Source organism: Scyliorhinus torazame, chromosome 10 (genome assembly GCF_047496885.1).
Source record: "Scyliorhinus torazame isolate Kashiwa2021f chromosome 10, sScyTor2.1, whole genome shotgun sequence".
Classification (NCBI taxonomy): Eukaryota; Metazoa; Chordata; class Chondrichthyes; order Carcharhiniformes; family Scyliorhinidae; genus Scyliorhinus; species Scyliorhinus torazame.
Window position 1 is genome coordinate 3,248,960 of NC_092716.1, and position 16,053 is coordinate 3,265,012.

At 46.7% G+C, this 16,053-nt stretch overlaps 1 protein-coding gene across 1 annotated transcript in view; it reads left to right on the plus strand.

Annotated features, from left to right (window-relative positions):
• The window catches only part of lrp3 (low density lipoprotein receptor-related protein 3), a 49,285-nt gene continuing 33,232 nt past the window's right edge, over nt 1-16,053 (plus strand). Inside the window, exons 1-2 of the mRNA XM_072517755.1 lie at nt 1-260; nt 10,733-10,774. Of these exons, the coding sequence (XP_072373856.1) occupies nt 197-260; nt 10,733-10,774 (106 nt within the window). The 5' untranslated portion in view covers nt 1-196. The remainder of the gene's footprint in view (nt 261-10,732; nt 10,775-16,053) is intronic.

A 16,053-nucleotide genomic window follows, 5' to 3' on the forward strand; every position in this document is an offset into this window, starting at 1 on the left:
ACGGTGGTGCGCATGCGTGCCGCCATGTTGCTGTCAGAGCGGCGATTCCGCGGCGGAGACTCCGGGATTCGGGACGGGTTTTAAACTGGAGCGGCGGCCGCAGATCCACAACCTCGGTGGCCATGAGGTGGACAGAGGCCCAGCGCCCAGAGGCAACGGGCAGCAGCAGCGATGTGAGGGGACGGAGCCGGTGAAGATGGCGGAGACGGAGCGGCGGCGGCGGGAGGCCCGACTCGTGGGAGGCCTGGTGCTGGGCAGCGGTGAGAGAGAGCGGGAACCCCGCCCCTGGGCAGCGGGAACCCCGCCCCTGGGCAACGGGAACCCCGCCCCTGGGCAGCGAGAACCCCGCCCCTGGGCAGCGGGAACCCCGCCCCTGGGCAGCGAGAACCCCGCCCCTGGGCAGCGGGAACCCCGCCCCTGGGCAGCGGGAACCCCGCCCCTGGGCAGCGGGAACCCCGCCCCTGGGCAGCGGGAACCCCGCCCCTGGGCAGCGGGAACCCCGCCCCTGGGCAGCGAGAACCCCGCCCCTGGGCAGCGGGAACCCCGCCCCTGGGCAGCGAGAACCCCGCCCCTGGGCAGCGAGAACCCCGCCCCTGGGCAGCGAGAACCCCGCCCCTGGGCAGCGAGAGAGCGGGAATCCCGCCCCTGGGCAGAGCGAGAGAGAGTGGGAATCCCATCCCTGGGCAGAGAGAGAGAGAGAGCAGGAATCCTGCCCCTGGGCAGAGAGAGAGCAGGAAACCCGCCCCTGTGCAGAGAGAGAGCGGGAATCCCGTCCCTGGGCAGAGCGAGAGAGAGCGGGAATCCTGCCCCTGGGCAGAGAGAGAGCGGGAATCTCGCCCCTGGGCAGAGAGAGAGCGGGAATACCGCCCCTGGGCAGCGAGAGCGGGAATCTCACCCCTGGGCAGCGAGAGCGGGAGTGTGTACACTCCACATATACAGTGACCTGGGGCTGGGACCGAATCCGGGTCCTCGGTGCCGTGAGGCAGCGGTGCTAACCACTGCACCACCCTTAAATTATAACATTCTATTAGCTTTCTCAATTACTTGTTTCACTTGTGTACTAGCCTTTTGTGATTTATGCACTGGGGCGCCCAGATCCCCCTGCATCTCGGTGCTCTGCAATTTCTCACCATTTCGATAATAAGCTTTCTTATTCTTCCTGACAAAATGGACAATTTCATATTTGCTCACTCACTAAACCTACTTGTACCTTTTCGTAACCTCCTATTGTCCCCATACCACTTACTTTCCTATCTATCGTTGTGTCATATCGCCATTGGTTTTTTTGCCAATCTCCTTGAATCTGTTCTCTAGCCTGTCTCTAATGACAACAACCTTTCCCTCTCTGACCCTTCATGAGTTTGAATACCTTTATCAAACTTCCTCTCCATCTTGTCTGAGGAGAACAGTTCCAACTGCTTCAATTTATCAGCAACTGAAGTCCCTAATCTCTGGAACCATGCCTTCACATCCTTCCTAAAGTGTGGCATCCAGAACTGGACTCAATATTCTAGTTGAGGCTGAACTAGTGTTTTATAAAGAGAAAATGGTGGCACAGTGGTTAGCACTGCTGCCTCGCAGCGCCAGGGACCCAGGTTCGATTCCGACCTCAGGTGACTGCCTGTGTGGAGTTTGTACGTTCTCCCCGTCTCTGCATGGGTTTCCCCCGGGTGCTCTGGTTTCCTCCCACAGTCCAAAGTTGTGCAGGTTAGGTGGATTGGGCATGCTAAATTGCCCTTCAGTATCCGAAAGGTTAGGTGGGGTTATGGGGTTTGGGCCTAGGTAAGGGTGTCCTTTCGAAGGGTCGATGTGGACTTGATGGACCAAATGGCCTCCTTCTGTACTGTAGGGATTTAATGAACTCAGCAGGTCTGACAGGATCTGTGGAGAGAGAAACACTGTTAATATTTCAAGTCCATATGACCCTTCCAAAGAAGATTCAGGTCATATGGACTCAAATCGTTTACTCTGTTTCTCCACACATTCTCCAAACCCGCTTAGTTTATCCAACATTCTCTGTTTTCATTTCAGATTTCCAGGTGTATTTTGCTTTTATTTTAGTATTTTGTACATATTTAACATAATTACTCTTGTATTCTATGCCTCTGTTAATAAAGCCCAGGATGCTGTACACTTTATTAACTGCTCTCAGTCTGTCACCTTCCATGGTTTGTGCAGATATGCAACCAGCTCCCTCTCCTCCTCTGCCCCCATTAGAATCGTATCCTTTATTTTGTGTTGTCTCTCCAGGTTCACTTTGCATTAAATGTCATTTCCGCTTGTCAGTTCATTCCACAAACCTGTCTCTGTCCTTGTGAAGTTTAATGCAATCCCCAGAGTTCACAATGCTCCCAAGTTTCATGTCGTCTACAAGATTGGAAATTTACTTGAATGAAACCTGGACAAGGAGAGATCGCACAAACTAGGGTTGTATTCGCTGAAGTTTAGACGATTAAAGGTTGATATTAAGGGGAGCAGATGGTTGGGGAGCCTAGGACAGGATGTGTCAGGCAGAAACTGTTTTGATCTGTAGATATATTGAAACCGTACTAAAATGTTCAATTGATTCAAAAGTGCAAAGTAAAGGTGCAAAAAGTGGAATTCTGAATGAATGCCATGGATTGGCAGACATGAATGGGTCTTTTCCTGGTTGGCACAATGTGACGAGTGGGTAGTGCCACAGGGACCAGTGCTGGAGCCCCAATAAAAAAAAAACATAAATGACTTGGATGTAGGGGCTGAAGGTATGGCTGCTAAATTTGCTGATGACACAAAGGTAGAAAAGTAAGTTATGAAGTGAACATGAGGCTAAATGAGTGGGCAAAGATCTGGACAATGATACAGAACGTGGGAAAATGTGAAATAGTCCATTTTGGCAGGAATATTAAAACAAAGCTTAATATCTAAATGGTGGGAGATTGCAAAACCCTGAGCTGCAGAGGGATCTGGGTGTCCTAGTGCATGGATCACAAAAGGTTCGTAAACAGGTACAGCAAGTAATTAGGAAGCTAGTACAAGTTGAGAATTCCTTATCCGTAAAGCTGAAAACTGAACACCACCGTTTTTTTGAGCCTCATCGACCTTTCGCGTGAGAATCTGTGACCTGAGCCAACAGGAGCAAACACAAACCTCGCTCTCATCCCCCGACCTTCAGAGGGGGCGTCTAGTTGTTTGTGTAGCTTACCTTGCATACCTACAACAAACAAAATTGTGAATGGTGTGGCATGTCATTGTTTATTGTGAGGGGAATCGAAAGTAGGGAGTTAGACAGGAGGTATGGGTGAGACCACATTTGGAGGATTGTGTACGGTACTGGTCTCCTTATTTAAGGAAGGATGTTAATGTGTTGGAAGCAGTTCAGAGAAGGTTCGCTACAATATTACCTGGAATGGGCGGGTTGTCTTATGAGGAAAGTTTGGACAGGTGAGACTTGTATCCACTCAATTTGAGAAGATCTTGAGGAGACTTGATCGAAACCTTTAAGATGCTGAGGTGTATTGGCAGGGTGGATCTGGAGGGTATTTTTCCTCTCCTGGGAGAATCTAGAACTTGGGGTCACTGTTTAAAAATAAGGGTTTAAGACGCGAGATGAGGAGAATGTTCCCCTCGTTGCCGTGAGTTACTGGAACTTCCTGAAAAGGCAGGGGAAGCAGAGTCTTTGAATATTTTTAAGGCAGAGCTGGGTAGATTCTTTTTTTTAAATAAATTTAAGAGTACCCAATTCTTTTTTGTTCCCAATGAAGGGCCAATCCACTTACCCTGCACATCTTTTTGGGTTGTGGGGGTGAGACCCACGCAGACAGGGGGAGAATGCGGAAACTCCACACGGAGGGTGACCCAGGGAATGGATGGAACCCAGGTCCTCAGCACCGTGAGGAAGCAGTGCAAACCACTGCGCCACCGTGCCGTCCTAGCTCGCTAGATTCTTGAGAACCTTTCACCTACTTGCTTATCAGGAGTAGGCAATGTGGTGTTGAGGTTACAATCAGATCAGCCATGATCGTATTGAATGGGGGAGAAGGCTCGAAGGGTGATCTACTCCTAATTCATATGTGAATGTCTCCGGTGCTGGTACTACTAAATATTACTCCTGATTGGCGGCTGTGTGAGATTTTCAGATTGCCTGTATGAGAATTCTAAACAATCCACAAATATGGAGCTGAGGGATAAAAACTACTTGTTGACTGAGCTAGTGTTGCCTGCTGTATTGTGACACGAATACGCCCCATGGAATTTAAATACCTTTGTCAATGCTTTTTACATGACTCAGGTTACAGTGTGTTTGTTGATTTGATGCTGGGAGTCATTCAGTGGTTAAGTTTTGGACCTCGGAAGGTTACGGTGCCAACAACCCTTGGCTGAAATCTGCCCACTGACCTTTCGGATGGAGTTCTGTTTTTCAGTGGGACCCCTGGTTAATTATTACAAAAATCAAGTAAACTGCGCCTTTATAGAATCATCAATAGAATCATACAGCACAGAAGGAGGCCATTCAGCCCATCATATCTGTGCTAGCTCATTGAAAGAGTTATTTAATGAGTCCTACCTCTCCATAGTTCTGCACAACTTTCTCCCTTCAAGTATTTATCCAATTCAGTTTTTAATGTTTCTTTTTATTAGAGTTTTCCCACTTATACAAATAAAACAGCACAGCATAAATGCCTCAACATACACAAATGTAGAAAAGACAGGAAAACAACATCACAGTTGGTTCCGGCCAATAATCAAACCTGGTGCCTCGTCTACACCAGGAGAAACAATAAACCAGGCAATGTAGGGAAGGAGGATAAAGCTATGAAAACATGGTGATCTGATGCACACCTTCAAATGTAATGAACACTCAGCCAAAGAAGATGTAGGATAAGAATTTTGGGCACGGTTTGGATGCATACTAGGACACACCTCCCCTGACTCCAATTGCAGCAGAGGCAGCAAGAGCACATTATAGCGTCTTTTTCTCGATAGACGCCAACAATTCTTTAACCCCAAAATAACAAAAAGGAATACAGAATAAATCCGCAAAGACGTTAGTTCTAAGAGGATATTTTACACATGACCACAAGGTGGAACAAATTCCCCCCAAATCAGCAAGGTACAGAGCGATCATTATTCCACATATTTACACAGTGAAGACCAGCAAATATTTAGCCAATTGGTTCAGATTGAAATCATTACGGTCGGTGTCTCCCTCTCACCTACAATGACAGGATAAAAAGATACTACTGAGAGCAGCAGAGGATGGGATGACAAGGCACCAGGACATAGCCATAAGCAGCACATGGTGTTCCCCCTCCACAACACAAAAAAAAGAAAAAGCTGCACTTACAACACCTAGCTCAGCCTCCCAAGATGACCAGGCCAAGAAGGAACATCCCAAACAAAGGGGGACAGCAGGATACCCCCGCTCACAGCACAAGACGTGGCCCGGCACTGTACACACTCGTATACAGGAGCGAGGAAACAATGGATACACACCATGCCAAGACTCGCTACACAATAGACCTCACTCCACTCCACAATCCTCAGACTTGCCCTCAGGCCTTATAGTCAGCAAATAACTACCTCTCCAGTGGAACCCTATCTCGAGAAGAGCAGCAGACCAGGACCCCCAAAAGGGGACAACCAGGGGAAGGATAACCTATTCCACCACCCATCATACCCTGCACCCGACCCAGCTAAACACAGTCCCTGCTGTCCCAAACTACTCAATCAAGTGAAATCTACACACAGCCAAGTAAACATCGAGGACCAACCCAAGAAAGCCTAGCCAATCAAGGATAATCAAACACACCCAGGCGTGCGTCATTCCACATTTCCCCAAGCACACCAGAGATGCCCAACAACAAAGAGGAATCTAAAGGAACCCAGTTTTCTTGCGGATACACGATCTGTTCTCTCCTTCATAGGAGACAAGGATTCCATAGTCCCAACATAACAAAAATACAAAAGTAAAACACAAGACTGAAGGTTTTAACTGGGTCTTTCCTCATCACAGTGAGGACTAATAAGACCACACCAACACCTCCATTCGAACCCACCTACCCACCACCCTGCTCTGGCTCTGCTCAGTTTCTCCAGAAACTAAGTGGAGGATACCAAAAATGTGGAAGCAAGGATTACAGCAAATAAAAAAACCACACTCGGTAAGTACTACACAACCCTCGTCACACTACCAACTCAGGATGACCGTCGGCATATATCATACACCCGTGTCAGAATAAAAGGCCATAATATAAAATAGGCGAATTAATCACACAGGAATAAAGACCAGAATTATTGATGAACTGCAGGATAATATCACCATCCACAGAGTTTGAAAAAGCCATGACAGGATCATCCTCATTGAGTCACAATCTGGATCCCCCCGGAGTTTCATTGTGAAGCAGCCACACCTCCGCCATGTCCAGAAGCCCAGCCTCGGTATCTGGCTGCCTCCAGCCCTTCCCAAGTAACACCGAGCAAGACACCGCAAGACCAGTGGTCGGGTCTCTGACCGACCCCAGGCCCTGAAGACCGGATACAATGTGCTCTGTCGAACTCGAAACGCCCAATCTTCAGGTTGAGATCGTTAAAGCATAGCAGCCAGTTCTCAAATTGGGTTGGAAAAGCCCCCAGCAACCCTCAGAAGACCGACCACACAAACACTCTCGGTCTGGCCCCATCTCCCCGAGCCAACCTGGACGTTCGACATACCATATAACAGGATTTTGAAGGATGAAGGTGGGCCCCACCAAGCAGACGGCCCTATCGACTCATGGGATTCTTTTCTTCTCTTCATCCATTCTATTAAGCATATCTCGCAGTTCATCAATGTGAGCACCAACAACTCGTGCAAGGAGCTGGGATCGTCATCCAGAACGTTTTTCATTCACAATGACGGCCATCATCTCGACATCAAGCGCATTTCTGAAGCGTAGGCCCGCTCGCCAGTAAAACCACCGCTGCAAGCTGGACCCCACCTCGGCAACCTCCGAGCCCCCCCCCCCCAATCAAACCAGGGATTTTCCACTCTGCTCCTCACCCCAGAAATCTAGCCAGGATCTTCCAGGAACAAATAATTATGGGTTGTGCATTCGGATAAGGATTAAAAGATGAGCATCGCCAGAGCTCGGGAAAACACAGCTGCTCCCGCGCTCACATCACATGACTCCCCTCCCCTCCCTATTCCTTTTTGAAAGTTGTTATTCGATCTGCTTCCAGCCCCTTGAAGGAGGCACGCTGTAACCATCAGAATTCACTATGTTTTAAATACATGTCTAATCTCCCATTCTCCTATTGGAGCATTTTCACAACAGCAGATGCCTCAACTTTATCACCATTGAAATATTATTCTGTATTGCACTGTCACATAACAGGGATGTAAGAAACCCTTCAAATCTATCCTTCCATTCAGTTAGATCCTTCCTCGTCTCTATCTAAACCTCTGTTAGCTTGGTTTGAGTACTCTTCCCGAAAACAAGTTTTTCTGAATCTTGACATTTTTTAATTGATTCCCAGCCTCAACAGGGGTAAGACACTTCCAGATTTCCACAATCCTCTGTGGGAAGCAGTGTATCCCAGAATCGCCCGACTTCATTCTGACAGTCATCTGCGACCATCCCACATCTGACCTCATAGAACATAGCAAAATACAGCACAGAACAGGCCCTTCAGCCCACGATGTTGTGCCGAACCTTTGTCCTAGATTAATCATAGATTATCATTGAATTTACAGTGCAGAAGGATGGTCATTGATGAAATAAGTTGGACCTAAAACACTACCCTGAGCAACCATGATGCCCCGGGACTGAGATGATTGACCTCCAACAATCACAACCATCTTCCTTTGTGCCAGATATTACTCTTAACAGCGGAGAGTTTCCCCCTGATTCCCATTGACTCCAGTTTAGCTCGAGCTCCTTGATGCCACACTCGATCAAATGCTGCCTTGATGTCGAGGGCAGTCACTCTCACCTCACCTCACCTCTGGCATTCAGCTCTTTTGTCCATGTTTGAACCAAGGCTGTAATGAGGTCAGGAGCTGAGTGACTCTGGCAGAACCCAAACTGAGCGTCCGTGAGCAGGTTATTGCCGAGTAAGTGCAGTTTGATAGCTCTGTTGATGATTCCTTCCATCACTTTGCTGATGTTGGAGAGTAGACTGATAGGATGGCGATTGGCTGGGTTGGATTTGTTCAATTTTCCACATTGCCGGGTAGCTGTACTGGAACAGCTTGGCTCGGGGTGCGGCAAGTTCTGGAGCACAAGACTTCAGTAGTATTGCTGGAATATTAATCTTTATTAGTGTCACAAGTAGGCTTACATTAACACTGCAATGAAGTTACTGTGAAAAGCCCCCTAGTCGCCAAACTCCGGCGCCTGTTCGGGTACACAGAGGGAGAATTCAGAATGTCCAATTCACCTAACAGCACGTCTTTCGGGACTTGTGGGAGGAAACCGGAGCACCCGGAGGAAACTCACGCAGACATGGGGAGAACGTGCAGACTCCGCACAGACAGTGTCCCAAGCCGGGAATCGAACCCCTGGAGCTGTGAAGCAACAGTTCTAACCACTGTGCTACCGTGCTGCCCGATTGTCAGTGCCCAGAACCTCTGGAGTATCCACTGCCTGCAGCTGTTTGATATCCCCTGTTGTGTATCGAATTGGCTGAAGACTGACATTAACACTGCAATGAAGTTACTGTGAAAGGCCCCTGGTCACCACATTCCGGCGCCTGTTCGGGTACACTGAGAGAGAATTCAGAATTCTCAGCTGGTCCGGGAATTGAACCTTATTCTGCATCACAAACCAGCTGTTTCACTCAGCCGTTTGGCCCCTTGAGCCTGCTCCGCCATTCAATTGGATCATGGCTGATCCCACATTCCTCGTGTCTACTTTCCTGCCCTTTCCCTGTAACCCTGGATTCCCTGACTGATCAAGAATGTACCTCAGCCTTAAATATACACAAGGACTCTGCTCCCTCAGCTCTCTGTGGAAACGAGTTCCAAAGACTCGCACTCCTTTTGAGAGAAGAAATTCCTCCTCATTTAAGTTTTAAATGGGCACCTCTTTATTCTGAGACTCTCCCACGAGGGGAAACATCCTCTCAGCATTTACCCTGTCAGCCCCTTCAGAATCCGACATGTTTCAATGAGATCACCTCTCATTCTTCTAAATTCCATTGGGTCGAGTCTCAGCCTGTTTAACCTTTGCTCATAAGACAATCCCTCCATTCGGGGATCATCCCAGTGAACCGTCTCTGAATCACCTCCAATAAAATAATATCTTTCCTTAAATAAGGGGAGCAAAACTGCTTCCAGTGCTCTAGATGTGGTCTCACCAGTACCTTGTACAGCTGCAGCAAGACTTCCCCACTCTCCTACTGCAACCCCCTTGAAACGAGGGTCCACATTCCATTAGCCTTCCTGATTACCTGCTGCATCTTTTTAAAAATGTGTTCATGGGATGTGGGCTTTGCAGGCTGTGCCAGCATTTATTGTCATCCCTAATTGCCCTTGAGAGGACAGTTAAAATTCAGCCACATTGCTGTCGGTCTGGAGTCACATGTAGGCCCTACCAGGTAAGGATGACAAATCTCTTTCCCTCAAGTGACAGTGAACCAGATGGGTTTTTATGACAATTGTTAAATGGTTTCATGGTCATAATCCGTCTTTTAATTCCAGATTTTTATTGAATTCAAATTTCACCATCTGCAGTGGGGGGATTTGAACCCAGGTCCCTATATCTTGCCCTGAGTATCTAGATTGCCAGTCCAGTGACAATACCACTATCCACCGCCTCCCCGTGTGCTAGCTTTCTGTGCTTTGTGTTGCAGCTTTCTGCGGTTTCTCCATTTCAGCAACACTCTGTTCTTTTGTTCTCTCCAGGGTTCTAGAAGTTTATAAAACTGTAACGTCAAAACACTCGTCTTTGTGCTCCTGGAGGTCGTTTCATGAATCAAAAATACTTTGATTGGTTCCTATTGCCCTGCCTGTAGTCAGGCTCAGATTGGCTGCTTGTTTTTGATACTGTTTCTCCAGCAAGGTCCTTCACAATGTGGAGCGAGTGAAAGTGGAGGTGTTCGGACAGACGATCCAAAACCTTGTCATTGGTGTAGGTTTGAAATTCCTGAGCAGAATCTTCAAGGAGAAGAGTGAGGACAAAGTGAAGAGCAGAATGTGTTTTTAATCGATTACCTGTTGTGAATTCCAGTATTGCCTCTGCCTCAGCTAACCTGTGACAGTGCAACCTCGAGATGAAGAAATGAAATCTGTTTCATTGACAACCCATTGAACCGACACCCTGAACAGAAACAATCCCAACAACACTTCTTTAGACGAATCGGTGAATTCTCGCCTGTGTCCTAGTCAATATTTATCCCTCATAACATGACTAAAACGGTAGATTTGCACTGACTTATTCTTAGTAAATAAACAAAGACCAGTTGTTGTTTATTTCTGTGTGGGTTTTATTTTCTCATTTCCAGTGTCTCCGTCCTGGTTATGCAGTTTGACGGGGAGGCTTGTTACGGGGTCTGGGCATTCCCAGTGACTGGAGGGTCTGGGATTTGATCGATGATTTCTGTCTTTGTCCACATTCCTTTTTGTATCTCAAATTGTTGGTGTTTCCTGCAAAAGAGACCACCTCTGCCCAGGGAGGGACTTTCTATCTCATCCTCTAACCATAAAAATAAATGAGCTTCTTTTAAAGAAACGGGGTGAAATTTGCTGACGGTTTTCTTTCTTTCTCTGCAGCTTGTTCATTCTTTCTCGGAGGAGCAGAATGTTCCGGAATGGGTGAGACTAATTATCTTCCTTGTTAAAAGTATTCACTTTCTAAGTGTGAATTTTTATAACCTTTCTTGGATCCTGATCATGAAGAACATAAGGGGGAAAATATGAGGCCTCCTCAATCTCAAACTGGACTTAGATTTATTGTCCCGTGTACCGAGGTACAGTGAAAAGTGTTGTTCTGTGTACAGTCCAGACAGATCATTCCCTACATGAAAAAACAAGATACACAATGTAAATACATATTCACAGGCATCGGGTGAAGCATACAGAGTGTAGAGCTACTCAGTAGAGAAGATGTGTGGGGAGATCAGTTCAGTCCATAAGAGGGTCATTCAGGAGTCTGGTAACAGTGGGGACGAAGCTGACTCTGAATCTGTTAGTGCGTGTTCTCAGACTTTTGTAAATCAAAGAAGAACGATTTCAGCCATAACACAAATTTGTCCATCGTGTGTTTGTCAGACTCAAACCTGTTGCACTTTGTTACAGATGCAAAGCCATCTTTTAAAAAGTAAAACAAATGGCAGCCACTGACGGTCAAAAATCCAAGTTTCTTCCAATCTTCTGTTTTCTGATCAGACAGCAGCAACAATGTGCATTTATATAGTGCCTTTAATTTACTAAAACATTCCAAAGCGTTATCAAACAAAGTTTGACATCGTGCCACGTGAGGTGATATTGAGACAGGTGATCAAAGGCTTGTCGAAGAGGAAGGTTTTCATGTGTATCTTCAAGGAGCAGAGAGATGCAGACGTTTGGGGAAGATATTCAAGAGCTTAGGGCCCTGGAACCAAGGGTGGAGCAAGAGGAATTTCTTCAATTAAACTTGCAGACTCGAGCCCCTGATTAAGCTAACTGGACTTTACATATTACAGTAGTGTTTCCCAAGCTTCTGTGCTAAGGCAACCGCTTCTTTGATACATATAAATAACTTGGATGTTAGAATACAGAGTAACATTTCAAAATTTGCCTGTGATACCAAATTTGGTATGGCAGGCGGTGAAGATGATATCAGACCAGACACTAACAAAATGGGTGGACAAGTTGCAGGTGGAATTTAATGCAGAGAATTATGGGGTGATACATCTTTGCAGAAGGGACAGGATGAGGCAATATCAACTTAATGGCATGGTTCTAAAGAGTAATAATAATAATCTTTATTAGTGTCACAAGTAGGCTTACATTAACACTGCAGTGAAGTTAGTGTGAAAATCCCCTAGTCACCACATTCCGGCACCTGTTCGGGTGCACAGAGGGAGAATTCAGAATGTCCAATTCACCCAACAAGCACGTCTTTTGGGACTTGTGGGAGGAAACTGGAGCACCCGGAGGAAACCCACGCAGACATGGGGAGAAAGTTCCTTTGACACGTGCATCTCTGATTTCCTGTCTAATGCTATTCCCAACATTACCACTGCAGTTGCAGTGTTAATCTTTACCTATTTGTGACACTAATAAAGATTATTATTATTATTATACCACCACCATGAATGTTTTTTTTTCCCCCTTGGTGTTTCTTAACTTTACCCATCTCTCCTGAGACTGCATTCCACTGGCTTTGCGAGGCTGCCCTCCAACACTGATTAACGGGCACAATTGGCTCTTCAGCCATGCCGAGCAGGGCATCACTGTTCCAATGGGTTACTTTTGTGAGGGCCACGAAGAATCCAGCACGAGTTTTAAGGATACAAAGTAATAACATTTATTTACAAGAACGTATATATACAGCAGCAGCTTCCCTTGCTGCACACTCCTTCCTGATGTTTCCAAACTGGCCAGCTTTATTTATACTTGGAGTTCACTAATGGTTTGCCCCCCTCATTGGGGAAGCTCATACTCCCACAGGATTGTGGGATTTTCATTAGTCCCCAGCCAATGGTAAGTAGGCAGGTTATAACAGTTACCTTTGTCCCAACAACCTGCAACATAGAGTCAATAACTTTCCTCTGCTTTCGCAGCTTCTCAGGGCTTCTCTGAGCCCTACCTGTACGAAGCCAGCACATCGCATCTCTTTTGATGCCCGGAGCTCCTTTTTATGCTCTCCTCTCACTGGTTTCTGTATACAGTGGTCTCTCCCTCTGGGTCTCCTCCTGTTAATGATGCCATATTGGGACCCGTGATTGCTATTTGTGTGCCATACAGGCACCCTGAAGTACTCGGCTGAACACGCGCGGCCTGTCCTGTCCATGCATGCAATGAAATCCCCAGAGCATGCCGGGATTCGTCATCCTCTGCTTTCACCTGGAAAATACCCCAGAGACAGGTAAGTTTGCATTTCATAACTGGTGGTAGGACATATTGAGAGAGTGGTTAGCAAGGCATCTGTGATCTTGGGCTTCATAGAGTCGTTGAACACAAAAGCAGAGAAGTTTCAATATTTATAAAGCACTGGTTAGGCCACAACTACAGCATTGTGTCCAGTTGTGATCACCATGCTTTAGGAAGGATATGAGAGGATGTAGAGGAGATTTGCCAGAATTGTTCCAGCGATGATGGATTTTAGGTTGGAGAAGCTGGGAACAGTGGAGGCTAAGGGAGGATTTGATAGAGGTGCAAATATACAAGGAACAGGATAAAGCCTCTTGAGACTACTGCAACATCTAATAAATCATGGCTCATCCGACTGTGGCCTTAACTCCACCTTCCTGCCGACCACCACCACACATACACCCTTTGACTCCCTTGTCAGTCAAGAATCTATCTAACTCTTCTGAAAAAAATGAAATGACCCTGTCTCCACTACTCTGAGGAAGAGAATTCCACAGACTCATCGCCCTCTGAAAGAAAAAATTATCCTCATCTCTGTCTTAAATGGGAGACCCCTTATTTTTAACCTTGTCTCCTGGTTCTATTCTCACATCGGCAAGATTTCAGCATCCACGCTGTCTAATCCCCTCAAAATCTTACATGTTTCAACAAGATCACCTCTCAATCTTCTAAACTCAGAGGAACCCAGCTTTCTTCGTAAGATGACTTCTTCATCCAGTGAATCAGTTGAATGAATGTTCGCTGAAATGCCTCAAATGCAATAATGTAATTTCTTAAGGGGACCAAAACTGTACACGGTATTCCAGATGTGGTCTCACAAACACCCTGTACAACTGTAACAAAACCTCCCTATTTTTAGATTCCATTCCTCTTGCAATAAACAACAACATTCCATTTGCCTTCCTAATCACTTGCTGTGCCTGCAGACTAACATTCTGTGATTGATGTCCCAGGACATCCAGATCTCTCTGTATCTCAGAGCACTACAACCTCTCTCCATTTAATTAAAATACTTCCTTTCTATTATTTCTGCCAAAGTGGACAAGTTTGCATGTTCCTTCCTAAAGTGGGAAAGTAGGAACGTGAGAGGTGGAGGTGGCCATTGACCTTTCGGGTCTGCTCTGCCATTGTCATATTTTTGTCCACTCAGTTAACCTAACTATATCCCTTTGCAAACCCCTTATGTCCTCTTCACAACTTACTCTCCCAGCTATCATAGCCATCAGCAAATTTCACACCCATACACTTGGTCTCTTCATCTAAGTCGTAGTTTGTGACTAGTTGAGGACCTTTGGTACTCCGCTCGTAACATCCTGCCAACCCAAATTTGTGGGTGTCGCTGGCTAGGCCAGCATTTATTAGAACGGTAGAGTTCTTGGCAATGTGGAGGAGCAGAGAGATCTTGGGGTCTATGTTCATAGATCTTTGAAAGTTGTCACTCGTGTGGATAGAGCTGTGAAGAAGGCCTATGGTGTGCTAGCGTTCATTAACAGAGGGATTGAATTTAAGAGCCGTGAGGTGATGATGCAGCTGTACAAAACCTTGGTAAGGCCACATTTGGAGTACTGTATGCAGTTCTGGTCGCCTCATTTTAGGAAGGATGTGGAAGCTTTGGAAAAGGTGCAAAGGTAATTTACCAGGATGTTGCCTGGAATGGAGAGTAGGTCTTACGAGGAAAGGTTGAGGGTGCTAGGCCTTTTCTCATTAGAACGGAGAAGGGTGAGGGGCGACTTGATAGAGGTTTATAAGATGATCAGGGGAATAGATAGATTAGACAGTCAGAGACTTTTTCCCCGGTGGAACAAAGCATTACAAGGGGACATAAATTTAAGGTGAATGGTGGAAGATATAGGGGGGATGAAAGAGGTAGGTTCTTTACCCAGAGAGTAGTGGGAGCATGGAATGCACTGCCTGTGGAAGTATTTGAGTCGGAAATATTAGGGACCTTCAAGCGGCTATTGGATAGGCACATGGATTATGGTAGAATGACATAGTGTAGATTAATTTATTCTTAAGGGCAGCACGGTAGCATTGTGGATAGCACAATTGCTTCACAGTTCCAGGGTCCCAGGTCTGATTCCGGCTTGGGTCACTGTCTGTGCGGAGGCTGCACATTCTCCCCGTGTGTGCGTGGGTTTCCTCCGGGTGCTCCGGTTTCCTCCCACAGTCCAAAGATGTGCAGGTTAGGTGGATTGGCCATGATAAATTGCCCTTCGTGTCCAAAATTGCCCTTAGTGTTGGGTGGGGTTACTGGGCTATGGGGATAGGGTGGAGGTGTGGGCTTGGGTAGGGTGCTCTTTCCAAGAGCCGGTGCAGACTTGATGGGCCGAATGGCCTCCTTCTGCACTGTAAATTCAATGATAATCTATGATTAATCTAGGACAAAGGTTCGGCACAACATCGTGGGCCCAAAGGCCTCTTCTGTGCTGTATTTTTCTATGTTCTATGTTCTATCCCTAATTGCCCTTGAGAAGGTGGTGGTGAGCTGCCTTATTGAACTGCTGGAGTCCATGTGGTGTTGGTACACCCACTGTGCTGTTCGGGAGGGAAACTGTTCGTTGGTGGTGGAGGGAGTGATTGTTGTGGTCGGGGTGCCAATCAAGCGGGCTGCTTTGTCCTGGATGGTGCCGATCTTCTTGAGCGTTGGAGAATTTATCGTGTATGGTGTACATTTATAGTTCACAAGGTTATGACAGATTTCGACAAGATAGGCAAAGAAAAGCTGCTCCCGTTGGGATCTGGGAATTGTGCAGACTTCACGCTGTGCCAAGCACACGTGAAGGGAGCTCTGCCCGTTCAGGCTGGGCTGAGCCAGGTTATATCTGGCTGCTCCCTGGATTAACTGTCAGTATAAACCCATTCTGCCCAACTCACTGAACTGCCTTGAGGGAGAAAAACAACTTCAGCAAAAAATAAGAAAATCTGGGTGTACATTCGCGAGAGTTTAGAAGAAAGAGAGGTTGTCTCGTTGAAACATACAAGATTCCGAGGCAGCTGACAGGGTAGGTGGGGAGAAG